At 38.1% G+C, this 21,331-nt stretch overlaps 4 protein-coding genes and 1 pseudogene across 4 annotated transcripts in view; 1 reads left to right on the forward strand and 4 right to left on the reverse strand.

The window, feature by feature from the left end:
• Positions 1–195: 195 nt before the first annotated feature.
• On the reverse strand, positions 196–4,473 carry LOC106335162 (annotated as a pseudogene).
• A 2,563-nt stretch (positions 4,474–7,036) lies between these two features.
• On the reverse strand, positions 7,037–7,887 carry LOC106335163. The gene has a single exon (XM_013773607.1). The coding sequence runs from the start codon at positions 7,866–7,868 to the stop codon at positions 7,134–7,136; it is 735 nt and encodes a 244-aa protein (XP_013629061.1). The 5' UTR covers positions 7,869–7,887; the 3' UTR covers positions 7,037–7,133.
• Positions 7,888–11,111: 3,224 nt separating this feature from the next.
• On the forward strand, positions 11,112–13,768 carry LOC106335164 (polyadenylate-binding protein RBP47B'). Its single transcript, XM_013773608.1, has 8 exons — positions 11,112–11,368; positions 11,916–12,393; positions 12,476–12,582; positions 12,663–12,793; positions 12,885–12,975; positions 13,076–13,222; positions 13,310–13,407; positions 13,496–13,768. Exons 1-8 carry the CDS (start codon positions 11,225–11,227, stop codon positions 13,590–13,592), a joined length of 1,293 nt encoding a protein of 430 aa, XP_013629062.1. The 5' UTR covers positions 11,112–11,224; the 3' UTR covers positions 13,593–13,768.
• A 44-nt stretch (positions 13,769–13,812) lies between these two features.
• On the reverse strand, positions 13,813–16,463 carry LOC106335165 (rhodanese-like/PpiC domain-containing protein 12). The gene is made up of 8 exons (XM_013773609.1): positions 16,185–16,463; positions 15,999–16,112; positions 15,542–15,633; positions 15,143–15,243; positions 14,958–15,062; positions 14,626–14,734; positions 14,120–14,170; positions 13,813–14,034 (listed from the first exon to the last, which is right to left on the reverse strand). The coding sequence occupies exons 1-8, from the start codon at positions 16,426–16,428 to the stop codon at positions 13,954–13,956; spliced, it is 897 nt and encodes a 298-aa protein (XP_013629063.1). The 5' UTR covers positions 16,429–16,463; the 3' UTR covers positions 13,813–13,953.
• A 343-nt stretch (positions 16,464–16,806) lies between these two features.
• LOC106335085 overlaps positions 16,807–21,331 on the reverse strand; it is an 8,561-nt gene continuing 4,036 nt past the window's right edge. Inside the window, exons 3-9 of the mRNA XM_013773508.1 lie at positions 21,085–21,174; positions 20,562–20,642; positions 20,249–20,443; positions 18,059–20,179; positions 17,700–17,846; positions 17,236–17,618; positions 16,807–17,162 (exon numbers count right to left, since the gene is read on the reverse strand). Coding sequence (XP_013628962.1) covers positions 17,027–17,162; positions 17,236–17,618; positions 17,700–17,846; positions 18,059–20,179; positions 20,249–20,443; positions 20,562–20,642; positions 21,085–21,174 — 3,153 coding nt within the window. The 3' untranslated portion in view covers positions 16,807–17,026. The remainder of the gene's footprint in view (positions 17,163–17,235; positions 17,619–17,699; positions 17,847–18,058; positions 20,180–20,248; positions 20,444–20,561; positions 20,643–21,084; positions 21,175–21,331) is intronic.

A 21,331-nucleotide genomic window follows, 5' to 3' on the forward strand; every position in this document is an offset into this window, starting at 1 on the left:
TTGAGAACGTTTACTTTGGGGATTAAATCACTTGTGATTATAAATTCGACTCTCAATAATATTCATTTTTCTCACTTGTGATTATATGATTAGTCATCAGAAAATAAGTCATTAGTCACCACCAATATACATATCTCATCATCGACAGGTCAACAAACCTACACAAAAGTATATTTGCTTCTGACACAGGATTGTTGGACAGTGGATTGAATAATGGAAGTTTCACCATAATATGGTGTTTTGGATACAAAAGTGGCGCTTTCTTTGAAGACCGACTGTTATCAGAAGAGATTAATAATACAATACAATGGCTAAGACTGAACCAAACGCACAGAAAATTACTAAAACAAATCAATATAGGACAGGATGATAAAGACCAACTCTAATAGCGGCTCTCTCTCTATATAGATAGTCCTTGTCTACTTGCCTCTCTAGTTAGGTGCAGCCTCCTTCCTCCACATTCTACAACCTCAGGCTTTGCAGGTTTGTAGTAGACTTTGTTAGAGCTCTACAGAAGTAATCTCTTATCTCTGGTATTGTTCGCTGCACCAGCTCGTTCTGCCTGCATTTTTCATCCACTATGTTTCAGATATATAGGCCAAAGACTGAGAGTGAGAGAGAGGTACTTCATATTACCCATGCATTGAACTCAGTTTTTCGAAATGCTCCAGGAAGAACAAGATACAAGCTTGCCTCAGCGACAACGCATGGAATGCTTCCGAGAGATCATACATGCTTCCTATGTTTTCCAACGTTATATCCTTTCATCCATAAGCAAATGTTAGTTATTATGCAAACCACATCACTTTTCATTGCAATTAGTCTGCCTCACCTGAGCAATTGTGTATTCACAGAGTCGCTTTAGGCCCTCCAAGAGATACTGATCCGCTGCTCTCAGAAGATCTTGTGATATCTCAATTGTTATGTCGACTGATCCAGTGTATATAAACCTGAAGATCACAGTTCAAGTGTGAGTTAGTTACATGTATATGACGAAAGTTCTCAGTCTAGAAGCTTGTAGAAACTCGTCATACCTCATCATTAACTCAAAAACCTCCCATTTAATATTCGGAATCTCAATATCTCTAGCGTCTTTTTCCTGTGGTATAAACGAGGCACAAACTGAATGAGACATGTTTACATAATTATCCATGTATTCCTTTGACAGAGAAGCAGAGCTTCATTGATAATAGTCATTATAGCTAGTAGATGTTTTTCAAAAAGAACATAATAGTTCACTTACTCTGTAACCACCATCAAACATTGCGCGAAATGCATCTGAAGAAGCCAGCAGACAAATTCTGTGTGCGTAGAATCTCCTTCCTGCAGTATGATCTTTTCTGTTTTACATATGGTGTTTGGAGCTAACAAGACTGCTGCAATTTTCTGAGTAATGTGATTACCTTCGACTAGAAAAGTTACATCAGACAGCGTTGCACTATTTACATATTGCTCTCCTAGATAAACCTGTCACAAAAAGATAAACAGAATGATGCACTGAGACTTCCACAACTTACGTAATGGAGAACTGAAGCAAGAAGGTGACTCACCCTTTGTGTTGGGGAAGGAGGAGCAGCATCAACTGGAGAAAGTGCCATGGATTTATTTGCTAATCTGTACAATGCTGCAGCGCCATCGAGTTGCTGCTTAGTGTTTGTAGAACCAAGAAGACCAAGTAGCAACTCCAACCCTGTCAAAAGACAGCTCAATATAAAAAAAATTGCAGAAAGAACATCTAAACTTAATGGTTAAAGCGTTAAAAGTCTTAACATCATAAATTCAAAAAAATCTGTCACATGCCATTCTCATCTATGAATATGGTTCTCTGGTCTTCCGGTAAACAGAAATGAGCAAGAGCGAGAGCGACCCGTCTTTGGATAGACTTTTCAGAAATGCGCATTAGGTACAACAGATGCCTTAGAACCTACAAAGGAAATCCAAAGCACATAAGTTTCAAAGGTTCCATAGAGAAATACTAAACTTAAACAAAGTTTCAGACACTAGACCAATACATCAGTTTTACTACAATCCGTGCATTTGTGTATGTTTTAATCACCAGAAATGGAAGTAACAAGTTTAAAGACAGGTATAATTTTACTTACTCTTCCATGAATCTTCTCCTCCAACCTCTTCAATGTTTTGGAGACACAATCTTTAGTTGCCTAACAAACATTGTACATTAGAAACATCCAACGAGAGAGTAAAACAAATACAAATAAAGCTGCTAAGAAATTCAGTATATAGCCAATATAAGAAAAATGACGATATGATTCACATACTTGAACAATAAACTCTTCATCCTGTAGCTTTTGGACACCTCCCACCCTGATAAAACCCGACACATTATCCTACGGGGAGAAAAATGGGGATCAATAACCAATTTAATAAGGTTTACCATAAAATTTTGCATCCTAATGTATAACATATACGGAAGGTAGCAGCATTCAACGCACCTCATTATCGGCAAGGCCATAAAGAGCGAATGCTGCATTGTGTTGCAAGGATCCATTTCTTGAACTGAGAAGCTTCAATAAAGGTTCTAAACCACCACTATGAGCAATACCGGCTTGATTGTGCGAATCCTGCGAGAAAGAATATGCTAGAAAATTAAAAGACATAACAGTTTTGTAATTTTAATACAACTCAATGGTTTTAAGCCTAAAGAGCGAAGTTACAATTTTACAGCGCTCAAACTAACAAAGGTTTAAAAGAGGAACCTGGGCCAATCTTCCCAGTGCAAAGGCCGACATCTCCTTCAACTGAACATACGGTGACTGAAGCATTTCAATCAAAGGACGAACAGCACCCCTTTGAACAATGTGAACCTGAAAATCAACAGAAACAAACAGCTTACACCTAGTACAGCCAAACAGAAAGAGTTTATGCTTTGGTGGATAGCAAACGAACTGAGGATAGAGATGAAATAGTACCTTACAATCAGAATCAGTAGAGGCAAACTGTCCAAGTAATAAAGCCGCCTCTCTTTGACTCTCAGGGCAACAGGAGCTGAAAGAGACAAATTCAATAAACAACAAGAATGACCCTAAGGTTAACAGTAACAACTAAATGCTTAACCATGTAAATTAAAATGGCGAGTTTCCACACACCTGAGAAGACCAATGACAGGTTGCAACGCCCCAGAAGAAATAACCTCTTTTTTAATGTTTGGAGACGAATGTACTAGATTGCCTATAACTCCAACGTATAAGCATGACTCAGATAAGCGGTATAACAGTTGATTATGAAAACTCTCGACGCAGTAAAAGAATCCAAACCGCTTCGTAATGTATAGCAGCATCCTCTGATCCAAGCATTAGAATGAGCGTGGGAAGAGCACTGCATTCAACTATCTGCAAAAGTAGACAATCAAAACACGCTCCGTCCAAAAATCTAAGTAGAAGCTGCAAGATAGCAATTTCTACCAGGTTCTTGTTATCATCGTTTTTTAAATGCAAGGGTTCTCAACGCCCCTGCCGCTGCTCGCTGAACCTTGGAATCAGAATACTCAAGCAACTCCACGAGAGGTGGAATACCGCCTTCTAGCCTGCTTTGTCAACAACTGAACAGTCACGAGGAGAGTTGCACTGAAAACAAATCTTAAATCACTTAAATAAATAAGCTGACCTGACACGAGTCTTGATGCTGCTGTTCTCATGAGCTAGATTGGTGATGGCTCTTCTAACAACACTATTAACAGCACGAGAAGTGGGGCCCTCTTTGTTTCTCTTCAAGAGACTCACGAGATGAGGTAAAGCGCCTTTGTCTACTATCAGGTTCTGGTACTCTGGCTGTAAAAGCAGTCAATCCCACAACGTGATCACATAGTCCCCTCGGTAATTAAAAATATGAAACTTTATTACCAAAAGTTGCCTTAAAAAACTAAACTTGGGACCAAAACCTTAATTGCGAGAAGACCAAGCGCAAAGGCGCTTCCTTTTTCGACCTCGTGTTCGAACGGCTTGTGAGCTAAGTCTCCGTCGCTGCACGGCGGGGGCTGTAGATGCGCCGTGAGAGCAGGAACAGCACCTCCGTCGACAATCACGTTCACCAAATCCTCTGCTTGAACATCGAAGGTTCACTAAAAGATATGAAAACTGAAGCGAGATAGGAGAGTCGAGACTGATGTTCACCGAGGACTTGAGCTGCGCGCTTTGCGGCGGCGCGATCGGATTCTTTCCAGGAGAAGGCGGAGTTTAGAACGGAGACTTGAGCAGCGACTTCGCTGAGAAGCGCAGCGTCGGTGGTGGTTGAGGGAGAGATCTGTGGATCCTCTGCGGCGGCAGGTGGTCCTTCCTCAAGTTTCCTCTTCTGTCCCTTGCGCTCTGGAAAGCTCCGGCTTTCTCGTTGTTGCTCCATCGTTCACCAAGTTCGTGAGAGAAAGACGATGCGAAGAAGAGCGTTTTTTTGAAATCAATCAAGGCAGAATAGAACAGGGGTACTTTGGGTATTTACTCATGTGTAATTTTGAATGTTTTCTTGCCGCATGAAGCTAATTTGCGCTAGATACCGGAAATGAGTATGTGCTAAACTACGCCTGTGTATCGGAAAGATAAATCACATTCCCAGGACGAAAAGGAAACTGGGTAGTCTAGGTTGTGTGTGCACTTTTGCTAAATTTCGTTTTCTTTATTAATATGGTTTTGTGATTATCCCCTGTATATTATCCGAGAATCATTATAACTTTTTTTTGTAGCCACATGTCTTCACTAAAATGATTCTTAGAATCATTAGAGAATTATGTTGGTCCATCTAATTATATAATAAGATTTTTATTAAACTAACAATAAATTCATCATTAATGTACTTTATTATTTCCTTAAATAAAATTTACGGAATTGTCTAATGTGGCTAAAATATATATGACAATTAATGATTTTGAATAATAAAGATTTGATAAAAAAAATAGTGTATCTTCTATCATATTTGTTTAATTTTAAACTATTAAATAAATTAAACAACCACAATAACCATATAATAAAAATTTAGATTTTTATGTATATGTTATATTATGAATTTTTACAAACGGCTATAAATTACAAAAGCTGTTAAGAGTCTCACATTCAAATTTTATGATTCATGGTTTAAAAATTTTGTTATGACAAAATACAAATGATTACAAAAATTATATAAGTAAAAAGCCTAATTTAATTAATTATTAAGATTAATATATATATCATTTTAAATTAAACTATAAACCATATAAATACAATATTTTAGTTTCAAAATTTACTTTGAACAATTTTTTTGATAAAAGTTTTGAACGATCATTGACAACTTATTTTTTTTTAAATTATAAATTAGTAAAACTAATAATCCCACAATGAAAATCAATTTAAATTTTTTTGAGTAGAAATCATCATTTAATAGATATTAATATTAAAAATATACTAAAATATATTATCTATGTTAGTATCATTTAAATTTAATTACATATCCTATCAAATAAAAAAAAATATTTTTTGGATTAATAAAATTAATTTATATGTTCGCACCAATTTAATTATATATTTAATAGTTACTGAACTTTAATTATTTAATATATATTAATTATTTTATAATATGTAAAAATATTTAATACATAAAATAATTTATATATATAATGTTGATTCCGCGTAAGGCGCGGATGTTAACCTAGTTTTATAAGAAAAGAAACAAGTAGAAGGCTTTTGGACTGAGTGTGGTCTGCCACAAAGTGAGACGTGTTTGAAAGTGTTGAATAAAATATCAAAATGACATAAGTATATGACTATATGAGTTCTTCAATTTAAGAGGGAGAAAGGAAGCATTTCTATGTAGTGATGTATGTGCTGCTAGCTGGTATATACATGTTACTTGCAATGTTGTTATTATTCACACAAGTAATATCCATGTTTCTATGAATAACATGTATTTTTAAAAAAGTTATATAAACATGGCAAGCCACATTGGCGTAATGAGACATACCACTATGACAAAAAAAAATAACAGTAAGTACTATATCAATCTTCAGCCGTATGTAGTTGTATAATCTTAAATTAGATCAAAGACGAATTAGTGCCATGATTAAGAATATAGACATGCCACTAATTCGTCTTTATGGTATATCGACATGCCTGTTGCTACTACGTTACTTTAGTCTTGGAAGAGACCATTGATGTTACTAAACATATATCTGATCCAGAGCCGGTCCTACACATTTTGAGACCACAAACAAATAATAAATAAAAGACCGAAAATAAAATATTCCTTAGAGAGGGTTTGAACCCAGCCTCCTTGCAATGCTTTGGGACAGCATTACCACTAGACAAGAAGCACATTTTCAAAATGTGTGGCCGATAAATTACATAATAATATAGCGGCCGGAAGCACATGCTTCCCCCGCTTATGTCAAGGGCCGGCACTGATCTGATCTTAGGTAAGCCACAAAACCATATCCTATCAAAGTTATATCAGCTCATCTTGAACTGTTTAATATGCACACTTCTTCAGTACTTGTGACTTACATGCACACTTATTAGGTAAGTTATTTATATCCTTAAGTTTTGTAATCCATTCTTTGTTGTATCTCTATATCGTTGTGAAATGATAGAACACAGCCCAGCAGCGATATAATAATTGGAAGTCATAAATGATCAAACTGAATTGGATATTATGAAATGATGTATAGGGATTAGTATAGTTTTTGGTTTTAAAACGTGAGGCTAGAGTTTCAGAAGAGTGAACCATGTACTTATAAAAGTTGAGCAGAGTCACTAGGTGGATTCTTGCTTGAGAGAAAAAGGATCTAAACAACAAAACATCTGCACATCACTGTACTCTCCTGTCTTGCCTTTTTTCCATTAGTTTTTGCATTTAACTCTTTTGTCTATCTCTCACTTTCTCACATCTTAACCCCTAAACTAACAAACATCAAGAGTCTAACCCAAAATATTTGATCTTTGGCTTAGATACAAACAGACAGAAATACAACGAGACAAACACTTTCAATATAATGAGATGAAAATCATACTAATGAGTTTATTTAATGATGAATATTTTATTGTGTTAGGGTATGAAAATGTCATTCACATTTATACAATGTCAACACACATCAGATCTCAATCACAAAAAGCTCAACAAAACACACAATCCATTTAATCACAATACAGTCATCATCAAGTTCGTCTCTCTACTTTGGTTGTGTGAAGCCTCAGAGGAAACAGAGGAGGCTTAGAAGGTGGTGTACAGACAGGAACATGAATCATCGGTCTTATCCTCATAGTCAGAGATCTCGTCCTCTCTAACCCTTTCTTACCTCTCTTCTCTCTCTCCTCCTTCTTCACCGCGTCCCCGATCGAGCTGGAAGAAGACGAAGTCGAGCTCGAAGAAGACGACGGCGAGAGAGACGATGCCTTCGCGTTGTTCCTCTGTTTCTTTAGCCGCAAAAGCTCTTTCCACAGCACAGTGCACTTTGGTGGACGAGGAGAAGGGTCGTCGTCAAGAAACCAGCTTCCTCTGTTGCTGTTATTAACAGTCTCCTCTTTCACTACTTCACCGTCTTCTTTTTCTTGTTCTTGTTCTTCGGCTTTTGTTTTCAATGTAACGTTTTGAAGCTTCTCTGAATGCTTGACGTGCCGGAAAGGAAGAAACTTTCCTTCGGAGAACAACTCGTCGGCGGTGAGCATTGTTTGAGTATTCGATAGAAACTCAAAGTCTCCGGCTTTCGATGAGCTCTTGTCTTGTTCTTGTTTTCCCGGTAAGAGATTCTTCGGGTTGATGCAGATGTAATTTCCCTCGCTGTCTGATGATGACAAGTCGGCGGAGAAGGAAATGCGAGGTCCTGACGGTGGCGACTCCATCATGAAAAGCATGTTAGCATCCGCCATTGTCGATGTTTCCTCTGATACCATGATGGTACAAACGTAACGGACGTTGAGAGAGAGAGAGAGAGAGAGAGAAGTGAAGAGTTAGAAGGTAATGATGAGAATTTATATACAAAGAGAGAGAGAGAGAGGTAAGACCACATGGACAAACAGAAGAAGCAGACAAGTTACAGAGTTGTAAGAAGAATAATTAAGGACCTACAGAAGATGAAAGATTATATGATATTAACATGCAAAACGCATTTAAAATATTACCCACATCGACTGGGAGATGCCTTCTAATATTATAGGATCCATTATCATATTTTGTTTCCATGATTTGATATAGTTATATATTATCAGAAAGTATTTTTAGAAAATTGTTGATGAGGTTTGACCAAAGGAAAGTGGAGAAAGATAAATGAATAGTGAACACATGTCCTCACATGAACTTGGGGTCGTTGCCATGTGAATACAGGTACATCTCAACACACGAGATCATATCATTGCCAACTATGGTGTGCAGAATGCAGATTATTGTAGTTATTATCGTTGCCAAAATAAACACCAGATTATGCAGATTAATGTTAACTCCAAATGATTAATTAGACTTAGACCCCCTTTAACTAGTACAATATGCTTTTCTTTTTAAAATTTATACAACAGTTCAAGTATTAAATGGTGACGTTGAGAGGAGTGAGGGAGAGAGACAGTGATGTTACCATGCAATGCTAAGTACAAAATTCCAACCTACCCCATATATCTCAATATTAACTTCTTTCAACCAATCATTAACAACCGTAGCTATACGTTAATTCACTGAAAAACGGCTTACTCATATCCGAACCAGGAGTCGCTGAAAAAATACATACCCCAATTTTTACTGCATGTCAAAACATATATTCACTAATCAAAAATTTCAAATTCATGCATGAACTAGGGGCCGATAAAAAAAAAAACCCCCCAACTCTTATTGCATGCCAAAACATACCTTAACTAATCAAAAAATTTGAAATTATGCCTAGTCTTTAGAAGTCAACGCTAATCCCAATCTATACTATTATTTCCGAAGTAATTTTTCGCAACGGAGCTCTCACGTTAAAAATTAGAAAGGATAAAGTCTATGTTACCCTTAATGAATTTTATATATATATTCTATTACATAATAAAATGAATTTTATATTAAAAATTATATATATATTTTTTAAATAATTATAATGATTCTTATATATTGTGTTGTTATCTTAAAATAATATTTTACTATTATAAAAGTAAAAAAAAAAGAGAAGTGATTTTTGAAATATTATATTTAAAAAACAAAATATAAGATAATTTTTATATATTGTGTTGTTATCTTGAAATAATATTTTACTATTATGAAAGTTAAATTTTAAGATAAAATTAATATCTAAGTAAATATTAATGAAGCAATATATTTGTATAAGGATATTTTCTAAGAAGTGATTTTAAGATATATAAAAATTCATTAAGGGTAACATAGACTTTAGCCACTCTAATTTTTAAAGTGAAAGCTCCGTTGCGAAAAATTACTTCGCAAATAATAATATAGATTGGGATTAGCGTCGACTTCTAAAGACTATGCATAAATTTCAAATTTTTTATTAGTTAAGGTATGTTTTGGCATGCAATAGGAGTTGAGATATATATTTTTTTATCGACTCTTAGTTCATGCATGACTTTGACATTTTTGATTAGTGAAGGTATGTTTTGGCATGTAGTAAAAGTTAAAGTATGTATTTTTTTCGGCGACCCCTAGTTCGGGCATAAATAAGACGTTTTCCGTTAATTCATGCAAGACGTTAGCGGTAGTTTGAGATGTCTATATAACCGAGCCATACTTGTTAGATTAGGAATATGTTGTATTGTTTATAGTTCCATTGTATCAAATAAACAATAGTTTGAAAGAACATGAGAAGTTTGTTTACGTCTACTTGGAAACCAAACCCAACACAAACTGAGCAAATCAGAACGAAATTGATGCCAAACAAAAAGGAAATCCCACATGCGAAAGATGTCCCCTCAAAAATCGCAAATAAGTTGTAACGAAAGATGTCCCCCAAAAATGAAAATAATTGAGTTTTACTTTGGTTGTATTTATACAAATTAACATCAAGATGGTCAAGAATAAAATGAAGTGACCCAATAATTAAATGAAGACATTATTGGCTATGAATCTATTGACTTTGACCACATGAGAATCTTTTATCACGTACTAAACACTTCTCAAAGCAAAGAAGCACATGCATCCATCCATTTAGAGCCAAACATATGCATATGTGGTTAATGTTGTTGAGCTTCTACTCCACGTTTGAAATAACTAGAATCATGTTGTATTGTCATGCAAGTGCAATTTATTACGGGGATATCTGAGTTTATGTTTAATCATTTTTATGTTGTCATATAATCATCACAAATTTTATTCGCTTGGATAGATACATATATACTATATTTAATTTTCTACATCCAATCCAATGTGTAATAAGTTTATCAGGTTAACATGACATCGTTAGATTACCTCAAAAGTAGGTCATCAAAGCTGTTATTCTTTGAGTTTGCTACATCATTATTTCTTGATATGTATTAACAAAAGCATCGCTAGACCATATGAAATTTTAATTTGTATCATATTCAAACAACCAAAATTTACCATTAAATAACCTTTGAGAAAACACAATTAAAATATGAATCCAACTCATAAATCCGAAATCCTATTCAGTGCCGTGAGAAAAGTTTTAGGAGCCTAAGGCAAGTTTTTTTTTTTTAAAACTTAAAACATCATATCACCTTCACCAAATACACAAGGCTAACACTGTAAAAGAATAAATTTATTACATAAATATACTATATTATGTGATATAGGAAAAATATATGAATCCAGAAAGTGAGTTTTAGTCAAACTCTCGTGGAAAGATTTTTTAAAAATAAGTCTAAACCACTAGATTATAAATTATTTTAAATTTTGAATTTCTAAAAAAAATTATATTAATCTGGGGCTTGAGACCAATGTCTTTTTCAATACAGGGTAGTCACGGCTGCTTTGATCCTATTATACACAACTTGAGGATCTCAAACTCTTGGTTTCACTCTTTTTCTTTCACCGCCGAAATAGAGCCAATTGGTAAGACAGAAAAAATAACCGCGACATTTTACTGATGTCAAATTGGGCTTAGACCCGCTGGTTAGGCCCAATTCCGGGCGGGTATAGACAAAACGGGCATGACCCGTACGGGCGACCCGTTAATTCACTAAATAATCCGAAAATTTTATCCGCAAATCAATATTTTAGATCGGCCGGGATCTATCGCCGCCGACTTCACTATAACGCGACCGCGACGTGTGTGTTCAGGTTATATTTTCGCCGCTAAGGGAAGCAAAAAGAGACGATGGCGATGATGATGCCTCCGCAGCAGCAAGGAGGGTATCACCATCCACAGACGCTGGAAGAAGTACGAACCCTTTGGATTGGAGATTTGCAGTACTGGGTCGACGAGAACTACCTCTCTTCCTGCTTCTCCCAAACCGGCGAGGTAAACCTTATTCTCTTCTCCCCTCAGCTTCTCCGCGTGTTGTTGTAGCTTCGTATACTTCCAATTTTACAGCTCTATTTTCCTCTGGGTTTGGTTTAAGAATAGATAAAATGAGATTACTTTGGTTTTGGGGATGTTAAAGTGTTGTATAGATACCTGGTGAGCTCTATGAAACGGTCTATTGCTTAACCTTCATTGAAAGTCTGAGTCTTTCAATATGGTTTAAAGGCTCTCACCATGTTTGATGTGCACAGTTTATAAGTATGCTCCTAACTGTTAGGTGTGGAAGAATATTTAAATCAACATTACAATGATCTGTATATCCATATATGTGCCGTTGATAGGGTTTATTTCCCGTTTATGAATAGACGAAGCTCTGGTTTGGAGATGTTAGGTATTGTATAGATACTACCTTGGTGCGTTCTATGAAACGGTCTCTTTCTTGCGCTTCATTGAAAGTCTGAGTCTTTTAAGGTTCTCACCATGTTTGATGTCCACAGTTTATATGTATGCTCCTATAATGATCTGTGTATCCATGTATGTGCAGCTTGTTTCTGCAAAGGTTATACGTAACAAGATCACAGGCCAGCCAGAAGGGTACGGTTTCATAGAGTTTGTATCTCACGCAGCAGCGGAGAGAACGCTTCAGACGTACAACGGGACACTGATGCCTGGAACGGAAGTAGCCTTCCGCTTAAACTGGGCTTCTTTTGGTTCAGGTCAAAAAGTAGATGCTGGACCTGATCATTCTATCTTTGTTGGAGACTTGGCGCCAGATGTTACAGATTATCTCCTTCACGAGACATTCCGTGTTCACTACTCTTCCGTTAGAGGTGCCAAGGTTGTTACCGATCCAAGTACCGGACGTTCGAAAGGTTACGGGTTTGTTAAGTTTGCTGACGAAAGTGAAAGGAACAAAGCGATGTCTGAAATGAATGGTTTGTATTGCTCAACAAGGCCTATGCGTATCAGCGTGGCAACGCCTAGAAAAACCGTTGGTGTGCAGCAACAATATGTCACCAAAGGTATGAGAACAAAACACATGATTTGAATTATGTTAAATAGAATTTTGTTTTTGGTTCATCTGATTAGAAGCTCTTTTTTTAGCTGCTTATCCGGTTCCAGTACCAGTCCCATCTGCAGTTGCTGCTCCAGCATACGTTGCTCAACCAGCGCAGGTGCTTGCACCTGAAAATGACATCACCTGTACGACGGTAAGTTTAATCTGAAAAGCTTGAGCTTTCTTCTCTAAATTTTAGCCTGCTTTGATTCATGCATTTGTTTTGGTGTATAGGTTTTGATTGCGAATCTGGACCCAAATGTTACAGAGGAAGAGCTGAAGAAAGCATTCTCGCCATTAGGAGAGGTTATTTATGTCAACATACCTGCAACAAAAGGATACGGTTATGTTCAATTCAAGACCAGGTAAAACATTCAGCAAAACTCAGACTTCACATGTGGTTGCTTCCATGTTCACTAATATCTTTTACTTCTTCTGCCCCTTGCTGACCCCCAGGCCTTCTGCTGAAGAAGCCATTCAAAAAATGCAGGGACATGTGATTGGTCAACAAGCAATTCGCATCTCTTGGAGTAAAAATCCAGGACAGGTGAATTTTTTTCGTTATAACCTATACTTATATGATGTAGAGCCTCATATTACTCGGTGGTTCACTGAATGTCGTTGATGATCTTTGGTATTTGTTATAGGATGGTTACGTCACACAAGCAGATCCAAGTCAGTGGAATGGGTACTATGGTTACGGACAAGGCTATGAAGCCTATGCTTATGGGGCAGCTCAAGACCCATCCGTGTATGCATATGGTGGATATGGCTATCCCCAGTATCCACAACAGGTAAAGAACTAATAGTTAAAACTTATTTATTCTTTTGCAATATGTGGATACTTAATTACTTATGCTTTATGGTTGAAATATATTCAGGGAGGGGCTACACAAGAAGTTACAAACTCTGCGGCTGGTGGAGTTGCTGGGGCAGAGCAAGAGTTATATGATCCTATGGCCACTCCTGATGTAGAAAAGTAAACGTCTTCTTACTTTCTTACACGTTTCTACCTGAGTGGGTGACTAGTTGAATGCCTAATTTATTGTTTCTTTGCGCACTTGTAGGTTAAATGCAGTTTCCCTTTCGGTTCACGCAAATGCTATATTAGGACGGCTACTGTGGCAGCGTACCTCAGCACTGTCATCACAATTGGGAAAATGATTGCAACTAGGACGGTGATTTTTTTAAGATGTTCAATGTGTCAATTCACTGCTCTTTGTTTGATTGTTTTCCTTGTTTGAGATTTTTTTTTTAATGTAATGTACGATTAGGATCGTAGTTACAATGCTGAGTTGTGGATCTTCCGACTTTCTGGAAACTATGATGTTCTATGCTTCTCTGTTTGCTTTTCAATAAAGAAGTCTCTAAAGAAAAAGAAAGGTGATTTAAGTGATTATCTCTCATTACTCGTCAGGTACCTACTGTCAAATGATTCCCCGAATACGATTTGCAATTATTTGGATAAACGATACAAGAATCTTTTTAATAACGAGAGTAAATTGCATGGGATGATGTGGCAGTTTCAGTAAGTAGGAATTGATGGGTCAACCTTGAGGGAATAGGCTTGTATTCCACCAGCCACATTGTACACACTCTTGAAGCCCTGAGGAACAAAGACAACACACCCATCAACACACATCAGGATGTCAACAAACCTATATTAGGAGCAGAAAAGCTTCTTTTTTTACCTGAGACTGCAGCCAGTTCGCAACCTGCATCGACCTGCCACCAACCTTACACTGCATGCAAAACAAAGGCCACGACTCAAAGAACTTAAAAAGAGAAGTTCCAGCAACAGAGTTTCTTTGTTCAAGTGACCTTTAAATCTTTAGATCACAGTAAGATGGGTATTTTGCAAGCTTTTAGTCCATGGAGAAATGTTCGAAAACGAAGTCATGAATCTGTAAATTTTTCTTCCAGTTCAACCAAACCAGAGAGAGACTTTGATAGTTGAGAGGTTCTCAATTCTCAATTCTCAATTCTCAATTAAAAGCCCCAACGAAATTCATATAAACTACACACCCAAAATAACCTGCCGGGACATACTTATAAAATATAAACCCAACCCTCACTAACTGCTCTCTAACCAACTCACAACAGCTCTACACTGTTAAACTAGATACATCTAAGAGCTCAGCCATTGAACTTTTGCAAAGCTTATATCATATGTATGAGCGGATGAGACTGAACATACCAGGACGAATGTATCCTTCTCAGGGTTCAGCTTTGAAGTGATGTCTGGTGCCCATGTTCCGAATTGGCGGAGCGGGAACACTTTAAATCCTGGCAAGGATGCTGTGGCTCTGGTACAAATAGTAAAACAAAATAGAAAAAGAAAACAATGTTAAACCACTATAGATACTTTGTCCTTCTTCTAAGATCAACGGGGCACACATGTATCTAAATGGCAGAAGAATCATACTGTGCAAATCATAATTTTGAAATATGTTTAGAGTAGGAAGCTAATCCACTGGGATTCGGTGAAGAAGGAAACGTATGTCAAGATGAGAAACGAAAGGAACTTACATCTCGTCAGGTTCTCTGACATCAATTAACTGAGCCTCTTCCATGAAAACTGGATCTTGCATTTTGGAATGCAGCTCCTCCACCTGGATGTCTTTCACAGGTTCCCTGTCAATGTAACCTTTTTCCGTTAAACAATATACAACATTCAACAGAAAACGGAGGATGGTTTTTCTCAGAAGAATTACCTCTCAGATAGAACTTGCAATAAGTGCCAGCCAAATTGGGTTTTACACCTGACCACATGATTCGGCTCTGCTTTAAACGCAGCTTCCTCAAACTCTGGTACCTGAGAAATAGTTAATCATTCTCATATTGCAGCAGAACCTAGCCAAAAATCTTCCTTGAGAAAAGTCCAAAACGTTGTGGAATTTTACTTCTATTGTTAGTTACATTCTACCATTCCATTTGCACATGGATGTCAACACTAAAAGTTTCACCAGCAATCATTACATCATCCTTATGTAACAACGAGGGTCCTATAGGCTATAGATCTGAACGGGTGAATGCAATACCAATGCTATTAGCTATGAGCTATCTCACAACCAAAAGAAATGGACAGAAGTATAGAAAAGAGAGCATAATACCATTTGACCAAGTTTAACCCATCCAAGTATACCACCCTCCTTCTTGGATGGACAAATCGAGTATTCAGCTGCAAGATCACTCATATCCTCTCCTTGACAACAAATAGTCACTTGAAAAAATCAGTACACACCCTTAATCTTTGAATACAAACAAAATAAAATGAACGTCAAGTAATGAGAAATTTGTAAATGTAACCAGTGCGATATGTTCCACATAAAACAAACAAAAATTGAGTAAGCAGAGGCGCAACAGACTAGAGTGACAAAATTCCACTAAAATTAAGGATAAAGATAACATTTGGACACAAGTTTATCTCCATTCCGACAAAGCTACTCGCAGAAACAACAGAAGGATTGTCTGAATATATAAGTTTTACATGCCTATTTAAACAAAAGCATAATCTCATCTAAGAATGAAAATATCAAAACGGGTGAAAAGAGATTAAAGGAAGCAGACCATCCAAGATTCGCTTCTGGAGTTCAGCAAAGAGCTCGGAATCACCCTCCTTAACAAGCACATGCTGCACCAGAATCTCTCTGCTTGGACTACTCCCACCACTGCTAAACGAAGCTGCAAAAAAAAAACAAAAGATCAAGTCTTTGACACTAGAAGTAAGAAAGGGGAGAGAAACAGGAGAGATACCTCTCGCTTTGAGAGCCGAGAAGCCAGAGAGCCTAATCGGGTACATTGAAGGAACGCGTGGTCGGACTCCGAGCGAAGAGATGCGTCTGCCGAGAAGTGAACGAGAGAACGTGGAGAGGCAGCGGGGATGGGGAGGAGGAGATGCGAGAGCGGGAGTGTGGGCAACGGAGAGTCTCAGTGCGGCGGAGAAAGTTACCGCCGCCGGAGATGATACCGCTGAGAGACTTCCGGTTACTCTTAACATTTTGGGCCTAAGAACGAGTTCAAGCGTGTGAGAGAAGAGAGGTCACCACTTACTTAAGTGTGTGAATGTGATGGACCCCATGATTTTAATCTATAATTACTGATTAGGGCCTCCACTTTTGATAATTCGCGGAATCGCACAGTTTTAAAGGTTTTTCTGATTAGTCACAAGACTTGTAGACTATTCACGCCCACGCATATTAAAAAATCAATGAATGACAAGACATGCATGCGCGAATATGAAGACAGACAAAGTGAAAATTGTCTGTTCACAATCTGCTCTAAAACTGATCTAAATCTGAACACAGACATGAAATAAAAATAAAGAGATGTTGTGGCAACTTTCTTTTTTGCTTCACAATCTGCTGTAAACCATTAGTACTGTTTCAAATTCAACATCAATGATCGCATTTATGGAGACACAGACAGTGTATGCTTATAGAATTTACAAATGAATATACAAGAGAAAACACCCAAACTATAATGAAAGAAGACGGTGGGAATCACTCCTAATCTCACATTTGTTTTTGTTATAACCCCCAATAAACCAACCTATGAAAACTCGTGTTAAAAAAAAGATGAGTGTATAACAAACAATATCAATGAGCCAAGTCGTCACTTCCTACACCCACACTGGATTTGTCAACGACTAGGCGTACATTGTATTGTTCGTAAACTCGTCCTCTGTTCTCCGCCCACCACTCTTCTGCTTGTTTCTCGCTAAACCTCTTTCGGCTGCCATAACCAAATCATCCTCACATTATGTTCATTTCATCACCAACTTTAAAAAGAGAGAAAAGAATTGTACCTGAAACGGACGCGTTTGAGATCCCTCGCCCCTCCAGGTAAGGCTGTGAGAGTGATGTACACACCAGGTTCATCTTGTTCAACCCATTCGTTTTCATTACGAGCTTCACTTTCTTTTGCTCGCGTGCTGATTCTATTTATCGATTCAGCAGCATGATTCGCTTGCTGTCGAAAACTTGCACCATCGAAAACAGGCGTGCTGGCCCCGTTAGCAAACATTGGGATGGTGTTTGGACCATCAGGATCACTTCCTCGACTGTTTGGACGGTTTAAGGAGTTAGAAGAAGGGGCAACGTAATCAGGACTGGAACCAAACGAGTTATGCGAAGGAGATTTGATAGTCCGAGCTGATCCAACAGGTAACCTTTCAGCCATGTCTTTCAACTGCATGGTTTTAATGAAACAATTAATATGGCTGCATACATCATTTTTTCATTCAGTTAAAAGCACAGAGGAAACATTTACCTGAGCAGTAAGTGATTTAATCACATCTTTCGCTGCCTTGCACCTAGCTGTTTCTTCGCTAGCAATTGCCAAGGCCTCCTTTAGCTGTTTGGTTGTTCTTTCCAGTTCAACTTCTTGAAGCTGTGCCTTCCGTGTAAGATTTTCAACCTGTGATAATCGTTTACTAGTGAATTAGCATAGGCATATGCAACGAATAAGAGATAAATGATTTCATGTAGCAATAGGATAATCTAGAAACACACAAGGATAATCGAAAACAAAATAGCATGAGCTCACAAACTATGTTTTCCTTCTATATGTGTTAAAGCGTGACAATTACGGTATGAGGAACCAGAATTAGAGCGTGGAAAGCAGCTTACTTGTGATCTTAGCATAAGCACCTCTTGGCTTACGTTATCATTGGTTCTCTTGGTATCATCCACGACAATTCTCGGTGTAACTAGCCCCGAAAGAGTGGGAGTTGGAGTTGTTGAGCGAGGTGGGCTTGGACGTCTTGATATTGGTGAAGTTGCACGAGACGCAATTCGGGAGCCTGGAACAGACGCTGAAAAGAATTTCTTTGATACTCCAAAAGTTGGATTAAAAGACTTGGTTATGTTCAGTGAACCCCGGTGAGAGCCTGGTACTGGTGAGACACGACTACTGTTAAACTCGTATTTCTTATTCTTCTTGGATCGGTTGTCCACTTGCCTCACGGGCTCCAACAATGAGAATCTAGTTAACTGTCCGTCGGATCTAGATTCCAACTTCTCATCTCTGTCAATTGCATCTGATCCCTGGTTGACACTTTCTCTTCGACTCAAAGAAGAATGAGATGATCCATCAGTTTCCATGGCCTTTTTCAATTTGTTAAAACACTTGTCACACACTCGAAATGGTTTGTTCTGGTTGGGTGCCATACACGCCTTCAGGGACTTTTTACTACTGCAAGAGTGGCAGAACACAAGTCCGCAGTTATAGCAGTTGTGTCGCTTTCTCCTTAAATTAAAAGGCTGACGGCAACCTGAACACATGGACTGGTCCATCCCTGATGCCCACTTATGTAGGCAGACAGCCGCGGTAAAGTTAGAACCACATGCAATACTTTTCACCTGTTTATCCCTAAGCGACTCAACCAATGTTGGTGAATTTCTATCATCTACATCCCCATGGCCAAGTCTACCATTTGATCCTTTTCCCCATGTGTAAACCTCAGTCTTTGCAGTTAAAACTGCAACATGATAAGCACCGCAAGCAATTTCTTCGACAAAACTCTTGTGAAGTTTACCTTCAACACGAGCTGGTACCTTTCCATCAGCATGTGGGTTTCCAAGCTGACCATAAACAGGGCTACCCATAGTATAGACATTGCCCGATGTTGTTAGGGCAACTGTTAGGCTATGTCCACACGCAACTTGACAAAAATTGGGTTCTACAAGAGCTGCGACACAGGTAGGCACAAGTTTTGGTTCTTTGTCACCGTGCCCAAGACGACCCTTGTCACCATCACCCCATGTAAAGAGCTTTCCTGAGGAGCAGTTACTAGAACTCGAGCTTCCAACCATGACTTCTACAACTGCGGCTGTGTGCCATACACCGCAGGCTGCCCTGACAGTGCGAAGACCTTTCAAAGAGTCTACCTCTCTAGGTATGAAAACACTTTTCTTGTCTCCATGTCCTAAAACACCAAAGGTCCCATCACCAAAAGTGAACAACTGCCCAGCAGAAGTCACAACAGCTGTGTGGTAAGGTCCACAAGCGATGGATGATACATGTATCCCTTCCATAAGAAAGTTCACTCTTTTCGGGATCCAGTGACTAACTTCATTTCCATGTCCCAGAATACCAAAATCTCCTTTACCCCAGGTATACAAATCCCCCGATAGAGAAACTGCACAGCTATGGTATTCGCCACATGCTACAAGCTCAATATTTGTGGTACCGAGTGCATCAATAAGCTTTGGATGTTGAACATTGGAGTCTACACCATGGCCAAGTCTACCCTCTGATTCCTCTCCCCAAGAAAAAGTTTCTCCTTGTTTTGTGACAAGAACAGCATGCTGTCCACCACAAGCAATATTCTGGACATCAAGTACTATAGAAGATTCTAAAGCTTTTGGCACTAAGGAATCCATTTTGATCTCAAACGAACTTCCAACTCTATGGCTTCCACCACCTAAAACACCTTCACCTATTCCTTCTCCCCAAATGAAAACGTCTCCCAACGCATCTCCATCATCATGACCAGAACCATGACTCGAAGAACTAATCGCACTTGACAGACTAACTCTAAAACCATCCATACTCATACCTTTCATATGACCATGTACGGAATCAGAGGCTCCAGATGACAAAGAGTGAACCGAAATAGTTGCCGGATCTGAGGGAAAAAATCCCTTTGGAGGAAGTGCATACAACGACATGTCTGAAAATGCCTTATCAATGCCATTCTTAGGCGGGCTCTCATATGGACTGTGAAGACGATGGTGATTAGAGCCATCCTGAAAGGTAACATAAGATTACTTCGTTAAGACATGCACAAAATGAAAGGGAATATTTCATTCTAGTACCTTCAGGAAACTTTCATTGCTGCTAAATGGAGAATGCAACGGGGAGCTTCTCCGGGTATATGTCCTTGGACTAGTAGCTTCAGATGGAGTCCCATCACTTCTTGATTCGGTTCTCCATCTCCGTTGATGACAACGAGAGATTAAGGCTTTTAAACCACTAAACCACACTTCAGCCTCATCTTTATCCTTGCATATCTACAAAATAAAATTCTCAATTAATGAACTTTCAATAATAACAGACATTTTAGTAATGGAATAATAATGATTTCATAGAGGAACCTAGGAAAAGAATATACTATAAGCAAAAACTCACCACGTCCAGTGACCTCTCGTTGTATATCAGCGAGAAGGATTGATATTCTTTCTCGGGACGTGGATATCTCTGGAAAATAGGCTGCAAGAGAAACACCATTGCAAGACGTATCAGAATAGCACACTAGATATGCAAGATCTAAAATTGCAACATACGACTAAAGAAAGTGCGATGCAAGTCAAATCCAGACCGACCTGCCTCGCTAAAGGAAAATGAAAAAAAAAAAAATGAATCCAATCAAGCGTAGCATAATCACCAAACATTCTTATGAGTTTATGTTGAAGAAACGACAGTAAGAAAAGAGCAAATTCAGATCACATTAGGAAGACAATCCGCCTCAGAAAAATGACAGTAGAGCTCAGAGACAACCAGGAGAAGACACTCCTACTAGGCAAAAATAGAGATCAAACCAAATAAACGCAATGAAATAACTAGAACTACTCTCACGAAACTTATTCTGAACATTTTATTGCCAGTTTAAGGGGAGAATTAACTGACATTGTCCACAGATGTAAAAACTTACAGTGCGCTGCCCAGATATGATCCTAGAAACATGGCTCAGCTTCAAATGTTTCTCTTCATTCCCCGAGAACCATATCAAAACAGATTCATCCTGAAAATTACAGGCCAAACTAATTGCTTAGACACAGAACAACAAAACACCGCACACACAAGCAGCAGAGAGGCAATATAACAAAGCTAAAGGACTCTATAAGCTCAAAAATAATCTCTCAGATAAAAGAAAAAGGAGAAAGGAAAGTTAGTAGCTC

This window comes from Brassica oleracea, chromosome C3, assembly GCF_000695525.1.
Source record: "Brassica oleracea var. oleracea cultivar TO1000 chromosome C3, BOL, whole genome shotgun sequence".
NCBI lineage: Eukaryota > Viridiplantae > Streptophyta > Magnoliopsida > Brassicales > Brassicaceae > Brassica > Brassica oleracea.